The sequence below is a fragment of the Callorhinchus milii genome, unplaced genomic scaffold (assembly GCF_018977255.1).
Source record: "Callorhinchus milii isolate IMCB2004 unplaced genomic scaffold, IMCB_Cmil_1.0 Scaffold5, whole genome shotgun sequence".
In the NCBI taxonomy this organism is placed as follows: Eukaryota; Metazoa; Chordata; class Chondrichthyes; order Chimaeriformes; family Callorhinchidae; genus Callorhinchus; species Callorhinchus milii.
This window is the reverse complement of record NW_024704746.1, coordinates 60,165,940-60,181,677: the sequence shown is the minus strand read 5'-3', so window position 1 is coordinate 60,181,677 and position 15,738 is coordinate 60,165,940. Positions and strand designations below refer to the sequence as shown.

The 15,738-nt window shown below is 42.9% G+C and overlaps 1 protein-coding gene across 1 annotated transcript; it reads right to left on the bottom strand.

Annotated features, from left to right (window-relative positions):
- Positions 1-779: 779 nt before the first annotated feature.
- selenoo1 (selenoprotein O1) lies at positions 780-11,000 on the bottom strand. The gene is made up of 9 exons (XM_007890952.2): positions 10,504-11,000; positions 9,414-9,617; positions 9,053-9,233; positions 7,765-7,895; positions 6,927-7,207; positions 5,719-5,875; positions 4,687-4,872; positions 3,073-3,229; positions 780-2,114 (listed from the first exon to the last, which is right to left on the bottom strand). The coding sequence occupies exons 1-9, from the start codon at positions 10,971-10,973 to the stop codon at positions 1,923-1,925; spliced, it is 1,959 nt and encodes a 652-aa protein (XP_007889143.2). The 5' UTR covers positions 10,974-11,000; the 3' UTR covers positions 780-1,922.
- Between the last annotated feature and the right edge of the window lie 4,738 nt (positions 11,001-15,738).

The following is a 15,738-nucleotide window of genomic DNA, read 5'->3' as shown; positions in this document are numbered from 1 at the left end:
GGTGAGGTCATTTGGAAATTTAAGACTATTGGGTGGAGCTTGAGCAGGTGTGTATCTACTGCCTTTACACTTCTACTTGTTTTTTTTATATACACTGAGTTATAGACAGTCAAACACATCTTCAACCACTCAGGGAACAGGACCAAAGTGGCCTTTATACAAGGGTGGACTCAGAGGAAGGTTTATTGGGTGGGTGAACCAGGCTGTTCCAAAGTGCTTGCCTGAACAGATTTGACTATAATTATTACATGTTTGTTATATTTATTGGCTTTACACCAGGTTATGTTTCTTAGTTCCTGTGAGATTGGGCAGATGAAATTTAGCGCAGAAAAGTGTGATGTTATACAACTTGCTTTAACACCCTTCTTGCAGGATAGTGTGACATCCACCCCCACACGGGTGGGGCTGGATGTCACACAAGGGAGAAAGGAGACAGATGACCATAGGCAGGGTTGAAGAGGTAGATCCTAAAATGGGATTTGAAGATAAATAAAGGGGCAAAGTAGAGGGATTGAGGCAGGGAGTTCCAGAGGTCAGGGCGGCACATTTGTAAAAATATATATTTGGGAGGCAGAATAGGGAAATTAAGTATACGCTAAAGAGTAAAATTTTAAAAAAGGAGTAAAAGAGCAGAGTTAACACGCATAAATCTTTAATGTGAGTAGTTTTATGGTCAAAGCTGTAAGGAACAGAAATGAGGGATCCAAGACTTTATTTCCCCTCTCCCTTATCCCTTCGGTGTCTGACCTCGTCTTTGAATGAACTTTACTCCTGCAACATTTCAGTTAGTGATTCTTTTATTACAGCGAGATAACATTTACATGATTTACTGTTCAATTTGTACACAATTTAAAAATATCTGATAGATTTAAGTGCAGCCTTTTGACAATACATATTTGACCTTAAGGAATAAAGGTATAAATATTTTTCAAGAAAATAGTCAAAATGAAAATAGCAAATAGTTGTGCGTTTAACATTTCAAACCCTAAGGGTAGTTTGTGTTTAAGTTCTACAGTTTCATTATCATACAAAAATAGCTCAATGTCAGAGTTTATATTTTTGTATTCATAGTAACAGACATCATCGGGACAATTTCACATATTGAGTGTTACCAGTTTCTAGTGGGTAAATGTTCTAAAACCCATTTACAAAGTGTGCAGCTTCATTATTGTGCAAACCATTTAAAAATAAGACAATAAAGCGAATAAAAAAATCTACCTAACTTTGCAGCAGAAGCAAAGTGGCCTTTATGGTTTCACCTACATTAAAAATGCATTACATCTTGACTCAATGTTATACCACTCATACTTACTGCTTTCCAATTTACAAAGTTAATTTCTGTGTCAGGTGTCTGATACAAATGCAAAAACCTATCACCAGAGTATCCAAACCAAGCTGAGAAGTCCAAGCATCTCACCTCGATGGAAATCCCAGATGGATTGTTGGAATGTGCTCTCTCTCTCCCTGAAGCTTGGCATTGATATTGGTGTCAGGCAAGCTGTCCCACTGCTTGTCCAGTTAGGACTACGCTACCCTTTAGGGCTTTAGCTTGCATGGTTAACAGTGAAATCAAGAGTGGGAAAACCAGCAGAATTCTTTACTTTTTGCATCTCCCCAAAACACTCGATATTATCTGTGTTTCTTTTCTATTTAATACATTCATCTGAAATCTATGTAGCTTCTTCCTTTGATAACAATTCTTCCCCAGTCACATGTGAGTTTCAGCCAATACAGCCAAACACGCCACTGTGACCCAATGAAAATAATGATGGAGACTTTAAAATATCTTCAGGTAAAACTTGTCCAAAATAGATGTCTGTTAATGAAAAAGTAGACTTAGTACAGGCCTCGTCTGACTTCTCCACAACTGAAGAAAACAATTTCCTTCAGTTATGAAGTAACCAGAAAATAAAACGAGGCCTTTATGAAGATCAGGTAACTAAAAGTTTCCCAGCCGAGGGGGGTGGTTTGCTGTTGTAAGGTACTCTAGTCCTTGTGAGCAGATCACACGAAGCGGAGACCTGCACGGTAGCCGCTGCATCTTGTAAAGTCTCCTCTTCCAGGCAGCTGTCCTCACTGTACGGACTCTCCAAGAGAGTTAGAACCCGTCTAACCTAAAGAAACAACACATTATTGTGTAATCCAACGAGTAACCAAGGTTAAAGTAACTCAACCACCAATTCAGATCCTAGGTGAGTAATCAGACATTGCCGTGCTTCACCTTTACAATAATCCTTGCCTTTCTAAACCTCCTATAACATGTCCGTCTTTCGGGCGAGACATTAAACCAAGGTCCATCTGGTTGACCTGAAGAGCAAGCCCACGCAAGATCCCAAGTACCATTTGAAAAGAGGTTTTATATATCTTTGTATTATAGGTGCAGGAATTATTGTATTGAAACACGTCAAACCACTTCAACAGGTAAGTGCTATCGAGTGGTATTTTTCAGCAAATATGGCTTCCATTTTACACGCATCAACATCTCACAAACAGCCATGATTATACAACCAATTAATCTACAGCATTGTTTGGCCAAGTCAATGTAACACTTTTTTTTTTTGATTTGTATCATAGGATCTTTAACACCCACATGAACAGGCAGAGATTTATTTAATCACTCCTACGTGCTCAAATGTATTTTAAGCATTGATCAATTTAAAAGGTTTCTAATGGAGATCTGAAGGGAAACAAATGTTAGTTAATGGCTTTAAAACAGAAACTGTGGGTTTAATGTAAGAAATATGTCAAGACATTGTCTCCATAATCCACAGAGTGTGAAGGAATTAGGTACTTTCTCTCTTCTTCCCCAACCCCAGAGACTCACGGAAACTACTTGAATCTGTTATTTTCTGTTTTAGCTGCAATATAAACACACGACAGGAGACCTTTGTATTGAAACGGTCTCCTTCCATATTAGTACTTTATCAAAATAAAACCAGAGTTGTGTAGAAATAGCAGTGCTGTGCTCCTAGAAATGCCTGGATTACACAATTCCTCTCATTCATGATCCACACACTCTCAGACTCGTTTTCTCACACAAAGTTTGAAGTTAGTTTACTGTAGTTTAGTTACCTCTGAAAAGTCCCCCTTCTCTGCAGCCTCGATTGCATTCTGCGCAATGTAATTTCGTAAAATAAACTTGGGATTGTTCAAGTTCATAACCTTTACACGCTCAGCATTTTGTTCATCAACATCGTCGACACCTTCAGCTTCAGTCGCCAATCGAGAGCTATAAATCATAACAATATAAAATAATAATCCTTACAATTGATATAGCAGCTTATCACGACTTCGAGATTCTCAAAGCACCTCACAGAATAAACCGTAAAGTGAACTCACTGTAATGTTTTATGGGCAAAACACGGCAGCCAGTTGCACACAGCAGTGTCCCACAACCAGTCGTGGAATGCGTGACCAAATTATTTTGATTATTAATAAAATAAGGTCACTAATGTGGCTTTTATATCACGACTCAAATTGCGGAGGCAAACTGGTGGCACCAATAATCCCGTGTCACTGAGCCTGCACCTTCCACTCAGACATCGCCTCCGTGAAGAAGGAAGCACAATGAGATAAGACCAAAAAATAATTATAGCAATTTGAAATAATGCTAGCGGAGCCTGGGACACACTGGAACATCAAGCCACTTTACTTGTTGGTTTCTCCCCCCACTGCTGCAATCTTGGTAGCCACAATCAGGATTTCTAAAGTTCACTTGAAAGCAGCACCATTTCTCTCTTTGCAATGGGAGTACTTTAGAACTCTCCTTGGACTTTTTCCAATCCAAATACAAGTGACACAATTTCAATCCATTAAAGAAAAAGAGTTCAGCAGTGTTTAAAGTCACTGCAAACTTAAAAAAAGTTATTAACCTTACCAAACCTTACCGAGTGGAGTCCTGTAGCTCAGTGGTTAGAGCACTCGCTTTGCAAGTGAGAGACCTGAGTTCAATTCCAGTCAGGGCGAAACCTTGGGCAAGTTTCCTTACTCCACACGCCTAATAATAATCCCTCCAAAAAAAAAAAAAACCCAAAACAATAATAAATTGGTCATTTTCAATCTACGACTGTTTGTGGGACATTGCTGTGCGCAATTGGCTGCCGCGTTCGCCCACAAATATACAGTCAATTCACTTTACAGTATATTCTGTGAAGCGCTTTGGGACGTCCTCCCGACGTGAAAAGCGCTATATCAAATGCAAGGATTATTATATTATTATTATTAAATGTTACACAATACTTGCACAAGAGACTAGTCCTGGTCACGGATTAGACAATGCAATTTACATTTCATGTTGGGACAATGACTCAAAGTGCTTCACACTGCTGGCTGAGCACCCAATCTGGGGACTTGGAGCCAAAGAGGATGGCTGAAAGCACAAAGAGGTACATTTGGGGCTTTGAATGTGTGGACAGAGGGAGCGAGTTGGAAGGTCTCCAGGATAAGAGTTCCAGAGGTTGAGGGCAGAATGAAAGTTACCCACTAACAGTGGGGGCAAGTAGGGTGGGAGACATGAAGCAGGGCAGTGCTTGCTGAGCGAAGGGCATGGCTGGTTCGGTAGGGTTGTAAGTAAAGAGAGCAGATGGGTTGCAACTTAGTTCAATGGTTTAACAGAACTCTAGATTTGCAAACTGTAGAATGTTTGGTTCCTTGGTGGCTCTGGGTTGGGATGTTACAGTTCCTAACCTGTACTTCTGTAGCCATTCAGTCCACACTTTTGCATTGTTGCTGTGGATGTCTTCTGCAGTTGCTTGCTGCAGCTTAGAGGAGCGCTCGATGAGATCTAGCTCCTTAGCAATGCCTTCTTTGCTCCCAATCACTTCAAAAAGTTGTGGATTAGACTGGGACAGCATCAGCAGTATGGAAAGCTGTCTGTGGACAAGGACAGAGCACAATGTTAGAAACTTGTTCAGTTACAATCATGTTTAAGGAATTGTTTTACACAAACAAAGCAGTATTAAAAAGATAAAACTAATAACAGAGAGAGGACAACACCTAGTAATACGATTGTTCACATGGGGACCCCAAGTCCTGATAGTTATATGCAAAATTAGCAGTTACATTTTCAAACATCTGACGATACACAATACACATTAATATAATGCCACATCACGACGACACAAAGCAATGAACACTTCTGATCAATCCAGTAGGATAGTAAATGAACCATGTTAGACACTTATTACAATTGATCACCATAAAGAACACAGTGTCACACTGAAAACCATTTCAATATTAAACTCCCATCAGAACTTCATTTTCTCATTCACAGCCCTGGGATAAATTAAAACATTATTAGAGCATCATGTAGTCCTCTAACACTAAGACCAGGGCATCTTCAGAATACCAAATCCACAAAATGCCACAAGGAACCTTTGGCACATTGTGTTTAAAGACTCGGAAAAGTCATGACCCTACAATTCTAACAAGATTAACAGATGCAATGTGTCCTGGAATATCTAAAATTGTTTGCAATATATAAAGCCACAAAATTAGTGAAACAATCCTTTACTCAGGATGGGACATAAACTTCCAATATTGTGGTGTAACTTGATTATTGTTTTGCTGCCAAGTTAATAATGGCAAATGGGTCTGAGACTAAAAGAATATGTTTAATTGTTCTGGTAACATTTCTAAAATCACAAAATATGCTCAATTGAAAATATGCGATTTTTTAAAATAACAAAAAATAATACAAGTTGCTCGGCCCATTCTTACCGTGGATCCATACGTGGTGTGAAAGCCAGCTTTAGTTCTTCCAGTGATGAAGATTGTTCAATTAACTTTTCAAGGAAGTCTGACAGTGTGAAAGAGGCAGAAACTCCAGGTATTGGGAAACCACTAAGTACACGGAAGACATTTGTAAAATCAGCACCTGAATAAACAAAACAGCAGAAATAAAATCAATTTAATCAGGACTATGAATTCATTAATGTAGCATATTCATCTTTTTCACAGAATACTAATACTGCGCACATCTTCTACTTTGGATGATTATGTTTTAAAGATTTTAAAATGCAGAAAAATAAGTATGGGCTAGTTTAAGCATTCCTGTAGCACAAATCTTTTTTGGAAGCTCAATGTTCCATTTTTCTAATTAATCAGACATTTGTTACCAGTAAATACATCTCTTACCAACTTAGTTGCATGCTCAGTGTTGCACCCATTCTACAGTCACTGGGGGCAGGGATTACAACTCAGCTTCTCTTAACTACTGCAAGTCACAGACCTAACAGTTAGAGTGGACCTAGCTGGATAAACAGCAGGAACCTTGCCTAATATTGCTTTCAATGGCAAGTAATGGGGTTTAGCTGGTTAATCTCTAGCAGTGTCCCAACGCATACTCTGGGCTTCCCCAAGTCTTGTCTTTTGCCAACCTGTACCCAATACTTTCCAGAATTAGATAAACAGTGCGCGTCTCTCCAGGGAGAGAGGGCACATTCCATTCCTGACACCCGGAAATTTCCATGTGTAGCCATACATATGCGTAACTGTCTGGTTTCAATACCCTTAAGCATGGTGATGGGTTTCTTCTTGCGTCAAAGACACTAGGGTGGCCACCAAATAAATAACTTGCTTCCATATGCCTATATTATAAATTGGCACAATTCCTGCTGTTTTAATTTAAAAAATCACTAAATTGTTGTATACAACAATTTCAAACAGGCCCCTGTAAATTGGCACAGAAAATAGAGGCCATCAGACTTGCGTGGCCCGTTTGAGAAACCTCTGCTTCAGAAACCGACACTTATGTCCAGAACAATAGTCTCCATTGTAATACATCTGCAAAGTCAAACTATTGAGGGAAAGCAGTAAAACCAAAGGCCACATGATTTCTGAGCACAGAACGTTCAATGCGATGGTGTCTTTCTGCTGCACTTGGTCTTAAAAACATTTCTAGCTCAGTACAGATATCAACTCCATACCTGTTCTATACATGATATCCAATAGCTCAGAAACTAATTTGTCATCATCTTCTTGCTCACACTGAAGAAGTCCCAACTTCTTCCTCATCTTCTGCAGATAATGCCTCTGGAATTCTGTGTCATACTCCTCATCAATGATGGACTGACTGTCCTTCAAGGGCAGCTCAGGGACCAAGACCTCCGCTAGCTTGCCCAGGTTCCACTTGCAGATTTCAGGCTGCTGGTTGTATGCATAGCGGCCTCTATTATCAGAGGCATTGCATATATAACTGGGGTCAAACCTAAAATGTTTGGGAGAGAGAAATTGGCATTAAGTCAAACGTCAGTTTTTTTAAACTCTGAAATGAGACAGGTTTGCGGTTTCAGATACTGCTTAACCTACCAGTTTTAATTATGCATCAAAAGCAGCAATAGTTTATGTTTTAGGATTAGATTAGATCAGAGCATGAGACAGTCAAGAGTATCCTTGTAAACTTTAAAAATCAGGCTTGCCGTATTGTTTATTTGAAGGTGAAGGATGTCTGGGATGAAGATCATTAAAAATACATAGTAAAAGTGAGGGAGGAGGTGGGCGGGTTATATGGATGTACAGTGAAACTGCCTATTGTGTCTCATTACAGCGACAGTTAGGATGCTATTGATCCCACCCACCACAGTATACTAGAATTTCAGTGTATTTGCTGAATAGCCTTTTCTTGTGATCAACTTCTACAGCTGGCTACAATATCCAGCTACTGCCAGTCACACATGAAGTGTATCAAAGTGCTCAATAACTAGAATAAAGTTGTAACCCATACAACGTCATTATTATCCTTAATTACATTGAAATTCTGATTACCTGTCCATGAAGCCAAATGGCCCATAGTCTATGGTGAGCCCCATGATGCTCATGTTGTCTGTATTTAACACACCGTGACAAAACCCAACACACTGCCATTCAGCAACCAGCCTGGCTGTCCTCTGGGTTACCTGTCAGATTTGATGAAACAGCCCGTAAATACACAACTGCATTTGCTTTTGCAGACACAACAATACAGATAGCTGCAGAACAAACATTTTTACATTCCTTAGTACTCCCATTGCAACACAGACCTCCTCTCTCCTCCGCCTACTGCCAAATGCCTCAACCCAACCTTCAGAACGAACACCTGCCACAAAATACAATTGTTGAATGATAACTTTTACGCTTGAGGCATTGTGTCAAATGTCTCAAACTTTCATTCGGTTGAGATCTGGATAATGACAATCCAGATTCATTTCACTTAAACAGGATCATGAAGAGGGATTGGCATCCTATTAGTTCTTGAATGGATTCAAACTCTGTTGAGAAGCCACTTTTCTTTTTCATTGTAAGTTATCACTAAATCATCTAAACTGCCATCCATTTTGCTGCAAGAAGCACCAGAAACCGCCTGAAGGGCCTGTAACCTTGATTTCTCTCCCCTCTGTAGAAAGCATTTAGCTCCTAATTGCACAGTCCGGACAGGGAACAAGTGGAGAGAAAATCAAGTTGACCTGTGTCTCTCACTTCATGTGTCAAAAATAAAGTGTCTTTTCCATCACATACCAATGGACAGCTACTAGGAGCAGAAAAGCAATTACGAAAGCAGAAAGTAACCCACAACTAACTTACAGCAGAACAGATACGCCATGTACTCTACAAGTAAGATATAGAAGAATGTTTATAAAACCTTGTATTGGTATTGAGGGACAGCATTCCAGCCAACTGTAATTGGTAACAAAAATACTGTAGTAATCTTTTCATTTAATATAGTATTAAAGTGTATCACATCAAAATGTTTCGAAGTGCTTCACAGAATTTTCTGCAAAGTGGAACGACTGTATTTATAGGCAAATCCGACAGCCAATCTGCACACTGCAATGTCATATAGCAATCATGTCATGGGTGAATGACCTTTTTTTGTGGAGGATTTATGCCCAAAACTCCAGGCTCTTTTCAAACTCCCTTTAAAGTCCAGATGAACTGCACTGAAGTGTCAGCATAGACAATAAGCTCGATGCCCGACATGAAACTTGAATCCACAACTGAGTCAGAGGTGAGAGTTCTACCAACTGAACCATGTTGACACTTTATAGCCACAGTATTATATTTCGTATGTTCTTACTTCTCTGAAGAAAGCAGCATTTCTCTGCACTTGGTTCTCGGGGTGGGCTTGTTGTGTTTCTGGATAGAATGTGCCAATAACGTAGTCGAGCATTTGAATCCGAATATCGTTCCTGTTACTGCTGGGACCCTGACGGCCTGTAAGCTCATCTTCAGGCTTTAAGATCTCAAAGGATCCAAATCTAGTTTGAAAGAAATCAAAACGTTTATATGTTTGTGATGAACATTTAAAAAAATTGGAAGAGGGATAGAAACATTTCTTTCGCAGATTTAGGTCCAGGAAATGCAAAGAAGACCCATAAAATAACTCCTAAAAACAACACTTCTGTTTGCCCAGTGTAAAATTCGGAAATACTATAAACCTTAGAAACGTAGGCGCAATACGAAGAATAATGGTGCAGTTTTCGTGCTTTGAATTTCCATCATAAAATACGTCCCGCAAAACTTTGGTATCCGATGTTACGCACGTTCCCGCCCGTGTTGTGGGAATTCCAAGGTGGAACATTGCCTCACTGCACAGGAATTCTCTTATGCTGGAACGAAGCACTTTCCGGCCATCCGATTGTCTGCAAAAAACAAAAAAAAACAAAATAAAATCACATTAAACTCAATTGTTGACTTTTATTCAGTGTGGAAGGTTTCTATTCAAATGCGCAACTCTCAGCACAAAAATAAATATCGCAATAGGGACATCGACTGCAGCACATACTCGGCTAAAGGAGCTCAGAAGTTGTGTGGTTGGAAGAGGCTCTCGATCCTGGAACAGAACAGCTCATAAACATCAGAGGTCAGACATTGTATATCCTGTGATAATCAGCCCAGAGGCTGAAGTGGACATCGCTTGACCTTTAACCATGAATTTCCGGACCGCTCCCCGGGGTAATGACTCACTACAACCGCGTTCATCCCTTCGGGATATTTGGAATCAAAAAAAGGTCAAAAAACACAGGTATGGAATTTTTTTCATTTTTATGTAAACACAAACGCGCGCACACACACACACGCGCGCGCACGCAGACACACACACGCGCACACACACACGCGCGCGCGCGCGCAGACACACACACACACAGACAGACACACAGACGCGCGCACGCACACGCGCAGACACACACACACAGACGCGCGCACGCACACGCGCAGACACACACACACACACACACACGCGCGCGCGCGCGCAGGCGCAGACACACACACACAGACAGACACACAGACGCGCGCACGCACACGCGCAGACACACACACACACGCGCAGACGCGCACAGAGACACACAAACGCACAAACACACACACAAACATAAACAAACACACACACAAACATAAACAAACACACACAAACAAACAAACACACAGACACACACACAAACATAAACAAATACACAAACAAACACACAAACAAACACAAACACACACACAGACTGAAGGCGCCGGTGGCCGGAGTCGGGCAGTGACCTGGAGTAGGGGGTGGGTCCGGCCCCTTTGAGCTGCAGCTCCCAGCGCTGACCCCGGGAGTTGACCACCTCCCCGAGGTACAGGGCGGCGCCGTCCCCGAGCTGCCCCGCGAAGCTGCCGAACTGGTGTCCGCAGTAGCAGTGGGCGGCGCTGCGGGAGCCGGCGGGGGGCGCGTTGCCGCTGAAGTGGTCGGCGAGCAGGGCCTCGGGCAGCGGCGGCAGCTCCAGCAGCTCCAGGGCGGTGCGGGAGGAGGCCACGAGCCGCGGATTGTCCACAGGGGTGGCGCCGGCCAGAGAGAAGCAGGCGCCCGGCACCCGGCGGCAGGAGCGCTCCCCCGAGCTGTCCACGGGCAGCGAGCGCAGCGCCAGGTTGTCGAAGTTCAGGTTCAGGCCCACGGCGGTGCCCATCCCCGGAGCCGAGGCCACGGCCGAACAGCAACGAACGATGCACCGCCGCGCGACCGCGGCCATAAACAGCAGCGCGTACACCCCCCCCTCCCCGCCCCTCCAGCACACCAACCAATCAGCTCTCAGATGCGTCACCAGCACACCAACCAATCGCCTGTCACTACCACACCAACCAATCCCCTGTCACTAGCACACCAACCAATCAGCTCTCATATCCGTCGCTAACACACCAACCAATCAGCTCTCGTATACGTCACTAACACACCAACCAATCAGCTCTCATATCCGTCACTAACACACCAACCAATCAGCTCTCGTATACGTCACTAACACACCAACCAATCAGCTCTCATATACGTCACTAACACACCAACCAATCCCCTCTCAGACAGCAACGCACTTACCAGATTCTTCTCAGATAAGACCATAAGATGTAGGAGCAGGAGGAGGCCATTCAGCCCCTGGAGCCTGTCCCGCCATTTAATAATCATGGCTGACCTTCTCCCCTAATTCCATTTACCCGCCCCATCCCCATATCCCTCTACACTTTAGAAATCTATCGATCTCAGTCTTGAATATGTTCAAGGACTGAGCACCACAGCCTCTGGGGTAGAGAATTCCACAAATTCACTGTCCTCTGAGTGAACAAATGTTTCCTCAACTCAGTTCAAAAAGGCTGACCCTTAATCTCGAGACTATGACCCATAGTGTTAGATTCTCCAACCGGGAAACAGTTTCACGGCATAATAGTAATAATAATAATAATAATCCTTGCATTTGATATAGCACTTTTCACGTCGGGAGGACATCCCAAAGCGCTTCACAGAACACATTAAAGTGAATTGACTGTATATTTGTGGGCGAACGCGGCAGCCAATTGCGCACAGCAATGTCCCACAAACAGTCGTAGATTGAAAATAACCATTATTGGTCATTTATTATTGTTTTTGGTTTTGGAGGGATTATTATTCCCTCCAAAACCTATTAGGCATCTACCCTGTATAAGACCTTTAAGAATCTTATAGGTTTCTATAAGATCACCTGTAATTCTTCTATATTCTAGAGAATATAGGTCTAGTTTAGATGTTAAGGATGTAGATATTTGAGTGAATTATTTTAGGAATATTGAGGAAAAGCCAATGTATGGGAAAAGCCCATGGGGTTAAAGAATCTGCCACAATCTAATAAAACGGTTGGTTCTGCTTCCATGGGATAAATGTTCCCCTGCTGCTCTTATCTCTCTATTATAATGTGAGATAAAATAACCAGATAAATAATAGAAAACCTGTAGACTGACAGACAACATACAAATACACCGTGGCTTGGTTCCAGAACATTCCTTTGCATGTTCCAAACTCCAAATGGCCAACGAGCGCTCAAAGTTCAATGGCAATTCACCTTTGGTATACATTTGTACAATAATATTGCTCTGGTAAACAATAAGGTTTACTGTTTCCATCCCATTTCAAATTCAATACAAGTCTAATGAGATCCCCTCTGAATCATCTTCTCTCAAGACTGAAGAGCCTGAGCCTATAATAATAATAATAATAATAATCCTTGCATCTTCGAGACGTCACAAAGATCATTGCTCATAGCTCATTCCTCCAACACAGGATCATATTCTGCATTGCCCCCAGGACATGGCAGGCTCCTTTTGTTATGTTGACGAGAACTGTATGTATGTGTGTGTGTGTGTGTGTATGTATGTATGTATGCTGTAAGCAAAACACACATATATAATATGTAATCCTGCCCAAAACTCACCTCAAGCAGAACAAAGGACCTAGGAGGTCGAATCCATTTCTGCCTGTAACACAAAAGCCCCAGCCGCCATTTAGCCACAATGATAAACTTCAGAGGTATATATTATGGTTTGGTTACAAATTAAACAAACAAGCATGAATCTTCACAGGCAGGATATGGTTTTCAAAAGACCAACTCACAAACCTCATACTACAAACAACATTCGTATTTAGATCTTGATATTTTTTATAGTTGTGGTTATTGAATAATTTCAGAAGCCGCTGTAACAAGAGGGATGTGATTATTTAACTCTGCAAGCAATTTGGGTGGAATATGTGGTATGTGATTATTACCACTGAAGATAGTTAGCACAGCAACAACAATTTGCGCTTATATAGACCTTTCACATAGGGAGAATGAACGCCTCAAAGCGCCTTTCAAAGACTTGAGTGGAAGCCGAAGATAAGACGGAGACTCCCGAAGGCGCAGTCTAAGAAATAAATCTTTAAACAGGCCTCGAAAGCAGAGAGAGAGAGAGAGAGAAAGAGTGTGGTGGCGAGGCAGAGGGATAGCAGAAGATAGATTCTGAGGGTGGCAACAAAGTGACTGAGTGGGCAAGAGGCATGAAAGACCCGGAGTTGCCAGAGTAGAGGGAGTGGCTGAGGGAGTGAGGGTTGCTTGAGATCACAGAGATTTGGTGGGACAAGCACATGGAGGCATTTGAAGGTCAGCAGTACATACCGCCAGCATGACATCTGCACAAATGGCTTTTCGTCCCGCTCTCACCCGATTACCTGCGGGGTACCCCAAGGATCCATCCTTGGCCCCTTCCTCTTCCTAATCTATATGCTTCCTCTTGGGGATGTCATCCGCAGACATGGGGTACACTTCCACATGTTTGCAGACAACACCCAACTCTGTCAGACATCAGGAGCTGGATGAGTGCAAATTTCCTTCAGCTAAATGTTGACAAGACGGAAGCCATACTCTTTGGCTCTCGTCAACATCTAGAATCACATGGTTCTCACCTCCTCCACCTAACCGACCTCCCCTTAAAACTCTCCAAACCCGTATGCAACCTAGGCGTCAGGGTCGAACCCCAATTATCCTTCCTCCCCCACATCCGGTTCCTCACCACCGCTTTCTTCCACCTCCGACTCATCGCCCGTCTCTGCCAATACCTCACTCCAAAAGCCGCTGAAACCCTGGTTCATGCCTTTGTCACCTCTCGGCTGGACTATTCAAATGCCCTCCTCGCCGGTCTCCCCTCCACTACCATTCATAAAATCCAGGTCAGCCTGCATTCTTACCTGCACCAAACTCCGCTCCCCGATTACCCCAGTCCTTGCCAGACTGCACTGGCTGCCTGTCCCAGAGAGGATCGCCTTCAAGATCCTCACCATTGTCTTCAAATCCCTCCACTCCTCTTCACCCCCCGACCTCTCTGACCTCCTCTCTCCTTACAACAGTGCCCGTTGCCTTCACTCCTCTGGGTCTGGCCTCCTCCTTGTCCCCAAATCCTCCGCTCCACCATCAGCAGCCGTGCCTTCAGCCACTACACCCCGAGGCTCTGGAACTCCCTCCTCACTCCCTTCGCCTCACCCCCTCTCTTCCTATTTTCAGGTCTCGGCTGAAGACCTTCCTTTTCAACCGTGCCTTTGGTCACCTTTCTCTCCCTCCCCCTGGCTCAGCCCCGCGATCGTTACTGTGAAGCGCTCTGAGACGAAGTCCGGCATGGAGGGCGCTATATAAATCCAAGTTGTTGTTGTCATGATGGGAATATTGAAGTTGATCTGTTAGGGGATAAGGAATCAGTGGACATGGTGAGGTGAGGGTGATGGCATTGCGGAGCCAAATGTAAGATTATTTTTTTGTCAGCCGAGTGTTTGACACATGCGGAAACCCATCACCGTGTTTAAGAGTATCCAAACCAAACTGAGGATTTCACGCATCCCATCTACGCATAGAAATCCCAGAATGGAACGCGCACTCGCTCCCTGGAGGGATGAATCCCGCTTATCTAATTCTGGAAAGTATTAGGCGCAGGTTGGACTTGGCGTCCCCAGTGTGTGCGTTGTGGTACTGCTGGAGACTAAACAGCTGAAACCACATAGCTTGCCATTGATATTACTGTATGGCAAGCTTTCCCACTACTTGTTCAGTTAGGACCACCTTACCCATTAGGGTTAACAGGAGCTGAGTGGGTTGACTCCATGTCTCCAAGGAGACCTAGCTTACTTCCCCCCAAAGAGAATAATCAGGAGAATGTGTTTAGTAACCTAGAGCTTGTGGAGGATACAGTTGAGGAGATCTGGGAGCAGGACATTGGAGAAGTCACATCACATCACAAACCAATGACAACAATAACTTGCATTTATATATCGCCCTTCACACTGGACGGCATCTCGGAGCGCTATATTGCTGCTATGTTGATATTTTACCTAGTCTCTTCTCACTTCTGAATTCCAATCCTTCAGGCTTGTTCAATCTGTTGTTTCAAGGATCACTTTACAATCTGTCAGTGTTGGTTTTGTGCAGCCAGCATACACAGACCTGTATTTCACTGAGAAATCAATGTGTTGGGCATTTGGTATGGTGTTCATCTCGGCACAGCAGTGAAACCTTTTATGTCTTTAATTTCCTCTTCTATTACACAGCGGGCGATATTTCATGTGCGACTTCTGTTTGTCCAACCAATTTACAATTTGTAATTAACAACAACACATTCATTGATCTTGCCCAGGAGGACGTATCTATCTTTGCATCGAATTAATGGCAAAATCCTCTTCCTTCCTTTTCTCTCTCTCACTCTCCTTGCACTCCCGTCTTTCCCAACCAATTCAAAGAGTTTGGAGAATGCAAATTAAACTGAAAAAGCAATGAAATCACCGGAACACACCAGATCTCTGTAGGAGCAGATGTACCAACAGAGTCAGTGTTGGACTCACGTTATTCTAATGATCTCTGTTTAGTGCCGTTATTCCAACTTTGCACACAATCTTTTCTTGGGCATTGATATGGCAATCGAAATGCATTCGTCAGTTGAACCAAGGCTGCTGTAAGGTAGACCAAAGCCCCTATT